At 33.6% G+C, this 4,168-nt stretch overlaps 1 protein-coding gene across 2 annotated transcripts in view; it reads left to right on the top strand.

Annotated features, from left to right (window-relative positions):
• The window catches only part of MPP5 (membrane protein, palmitoylated 5 (MAGUK p55 subfamily member 5)), a 58,591-nt gene that overhangs the window by 17,099 nt on the left and 37,324 nt on the right, over positions 1-4,168 (top strand). For both annotated transcript variants that reach the window (XM_008576313.1, XM_008576314.1), the window contains exon 3: positions 1,056-1,264. In XM_008576313.1, coding sequence (XP_008574535.1) covers positions 1,056-1,264 — 209 coding nt within the window. The remainder of the gene's footprint in view (positions 1-1,055; positions 1,265-4,168) is intronic.

Here is a 4,168-nt window from a genome sequence, read left to right as displayed (position 1 = left end):
TAAATACGTCAGAATATATGCACAAACTCTCACACACACACACACACACACACACACACACACACACACACACACACACACACACACACACACACCCACACCCACACCCCCTGTTAGGGGAGGCTACTTGTGGTTCTTAACCATTCTAGAATAACCATTTCCCAGAAAAACACATGGGCTGTGTATGCACACTAACAGGCGCAATACCCCTACAAATGTGCACAACTTTCAGTGCAATTTTAGGAGACTCACATATTCATTAGAGTTTTATGGACCATAAAAGAAGTGCCTGGTAAATATGAATAAAATTCAGCCTCCTTATTAATCAAAGAAATTGAAGATTTTTGAAAATGGTAATACATTGGTGAAAAGATAGCAAATGGGATGTAAATTAGTAAAACTTCCCTAAAGCTGTCTGGCTTTTAATATGTCAGAATTTTATTTTAAAGTTCTGTTTCTCTGGATTATTTTAAGAAAACATTAAAAACCCAGACAAACTTATATGAAGCAATGATTATGATGTACTGAAATGCTTATTACTACTTATGATAGCAAAAAAATTAGAACCAACCTAAATGTTCATCTTTAGTGTAAATGGTTATTATGACTTATGGTTTAGCAGAATATCACGAAGCTATTATATATAATGTTTTAAAAGACTAGGGATGTGGGAAAACAATTACAATTTACTGTTAAATGAAATTTTTAAAAATACCCTAAGATGTTATGGAAAAAACTTGTTTCTAGGTGATGGGATTATTGATGGTATTAAATTTGTTTCTTTGTTACTCCCCTCATTTATTTTTATAGTGAGTGTGTATTTTATAATTAAAACACTTTTAAAAATGAAAGTCATTCTGTAGTATAATTTTTAAGGAGTTTTACTTAAAAATCAGTAAAATGACAATGATTGACACTCAAAAATATATGTAGGTTTTGGGTGTTTTTTTCTGAAAACTTAAATTGTTACTAGTTTGAGAAATTTTATCATAAAACACATGTTGAATTAAGACCAAAACAATTAATTTTTGGATACCTTTTCCTTCTCCTACTAGAAGTGGAAGACTTGTTTTCTTCACTTAAACATATCCAACATACTTTGGTAGATTCTCAGAGCCAGGAGGATATTTCACTGCTTTTACAACTTGTACAAAATAAAGATTTCCAGAATGCATTTAAGATACACAACGCTGTCACAGTACACATGAACAAGGCCAGTCCTCCATTTCCTCTTATCTCCAATGCACAAGATCTTGCACAAGAGGTACGTATTCTAAACATCTCGTTGATATCTACAATGTAATTATTAGTAATAGTAAGGCAGTATTATTGGAAAATACTATGTGACCATGAGACTTGTTTGAATTAGTTACTACTGATCACACATTAATAATCTATTGTGATAGAAAAAATTTGCTATATGCATTTTATCCTGAAAAAAAATATTCTTAGTTCAGAGTCAGAGCTCTGTTTCATGAAAAGTTAATCAAAATTTGGATAGTAATTTACATTTCATATAAATGGAAATATTTGAGTTTACTAGAGAGCCAAAATTTTTAATGCTTTTAGTATAGTTTTATTAATTTTAAGCATTGTACATTATAAATTGAGATAAATGAATACTAATAATTATCATAAATATATAATTCCTAAGATTTATTAGTTGTAGGTATTTTGAAGTTTTTGAAGTTTTTCCCTTACAAAAACTGTGTAGACATTCCAGATTCTTAAATTTGAATGTACTGTGAGAGTTTCTTTGTTAACATGTTGACTTTTAAATTCTAGTTTCTGATGCTAGTTGATGGTCAGTGTTTAATATGTTCTGCAAACACCTTTGAAATTGAAGATTTAAAAAGGGTATAAATAAACCATCTCCTGTTTTGGGGGGTGGACATTCTGTCATTATTATAGGTTTTTAAGTTATTTTGATGTTATAAAAACTAATGACTATGGAAGCCCTTCACAAACATGAGACAGAAAATGGGCTGGGGAGAGGGTAGGACTTCCAGAGCTACAGACCTGTAAAAAAGGCTAGGAAGTACTGTTTGGATTAGCACAGAATGGTCCCAAAGGGAGATATTTTCCTCATTGAGACAAACATGAGACAGAAAATGGGCTGGGGAGAGGGTAGGACTTCCAGAGCTACAGACCTGTATAAAAGGCTAGGAAGTACTGTTTGGATTAGCACAGAATGGTCCCAAAGGGAGATATTTTCCTCATTGACCTCCTTGAGATTGCAAAGACCCTATGTGCAAAAGCGGTTGAGAGAAGTCTAGTGTTGCTAAGGACTTAGGAAAGTGACCAAGGACCTGTTTCTAAAGAGGACACTTTCCATCCACTAGAGTTTAAAAGAGCTAGTTGAGGGGCTGGCCCGTGGCTCACTTGGGAGAGCGTGGTGCTGACAACACCAAGTCAAGGGTTAAGATCCCCTTACCGGTCATCTTTAAATAAATAAATAAATAAATAGAGCTAGTTGAAAGCTATTCCTTGAGTTCATCTTTTATTATTGAAATTAATTATGCAAGATTTTTTATTTAAAAAATTGTTACTGTAGTCATTTTGTTAAATTAATGCTTGTATGCATGATTTTTTATTTTAAAAATGATCATATTTACTTATAGTTTAAATGGTTTTCCTGAAAATTACTTTCCTTACACAGATTGAAATAACCAACATTACTTTGATCTTATACTATTCACAAATATAGTGTAACCATAAATATAGTGTAATAAAATAAAATACACAAATATAGTGTAATAAATCATTGTAATCATTCCTTTCCCTATCTTTTGGAGGAAGGTCTGTCCAGCTAGTACTGGGCCTTTGTTTTGCTGAATAGAACAATAGGTGCAAAAGAGAATGAGAATCAAGAGAGATCAAAATTGCTCCAGTTGAGAAAAGTTGATATAGACAATGGAAGGGTGGAAATAAAGGAGTTTTTAAAAGGGTTTTAGGAGTTGAGAAAGGCAAAAAACTAGAGGAGGAAATGCCTTGGAGGAGAAAGAAATGGTTAAAGAGGACTTTAAAATTAATTTCGAATATTAGTTTTAGGATAGTTAACATTCACATATTTCACAATTTTAAAAGTACCAGTGCTGTCAAGTTATAGAAGCATGCATCACTCCACAAAGCTCCCACATGGCCCTGTGCAGACAGCCACCTCTTCCACCCCCCAGGCATCCACTGATCTGCTTTCTGCTTTACAAATTTGCCATTTATGGACATTTCATATAAATGGAATAAGACAATATGATGATACTTCAGAAAGTTTGTGGAAAAGTAGAATTAAAATATATGACTCTTGGGCCGGCCCGGTGGCGCACTGGAGAGTGCGCCGCTTGGGAGCGCGGCGGCGCTCCCACCAAGGGTTTGGATCCCATGTGGAGACCGGTTCCCGCTCACTGGCTGAGCACAGTGCGGGTGCAAGACCGAGGGTTGCGATCCCGTTGCCGGTCCCCGGTACGGGTGCGACACTGAGGGTTGCGATCCCGTTACCGGTCAGTAAAAAAGACAAAAAGGAAAAAAAAAATTATATATATATATATGACTAGTATCTATATTATGGTAGACACATAGGACAGGTAATAAAATGGGATTCAGTTACAAATTTGCCTTTGTCCACATATTTGGTTGTTTTCTACTATGTCAACAAATATTACCTCAGTTTTTAAGTTTGTTTTGGATGTTTAGACTTCCCCTCGAGCATTTTGTTTGGCAAATCATATTTCTTCTCAGCCCTCCAGGTTCTAAGCTGCAGATAAGCCTAGAAATAATGCTGAAAATGTTTACTACTTATTCAAATTGCTGGGAGGGTTAAGGAAAAGAAAATAAAATCTTTTCTGAATTCTTTAAAAAAATGACGGCTATGCAAAATGTCATTACTAAACATTTCATAATAATTCTGACTCTTTTCTCACTACTGAGATAATTAAGAACTGGTCAGCTAAAAATAAATAAATAAATAAACAAAAATAAACTGATAAAAACAATTGTCAGATAAAAGGTAGCAAAGGCAAAATATAATATAGATGTATGTATATGTATACATAATGTAAATATGTGTATGTAATATGCATACATATATAATGTATACATATAATTATAATGTAACAAGAGATCTTCAAAAAGTTCATGGATAAATAGAATCGATAGAGAACACAAATCTTTT

The sequence above is a fragment of the Galeopterus variegatus genome, unplaced genomic scaffold, assembly GCF_000696425.1.
Source record: "Galeopterus variegatus unplaced genomic scaffold, G_variegatus-3.0.2 Scaffold1325, whole genome shotgun sequence".
NCBI classification, from domain to species: Eukaryota; Metazoa; Chordata; class Mammalia; order Dermoptera; family Cynocephalidae; genus Galeopterus; species Galeopterus variegatus.
This window is presented reverse-complemented; position numbering and strand designations above follow the sequence as displayed.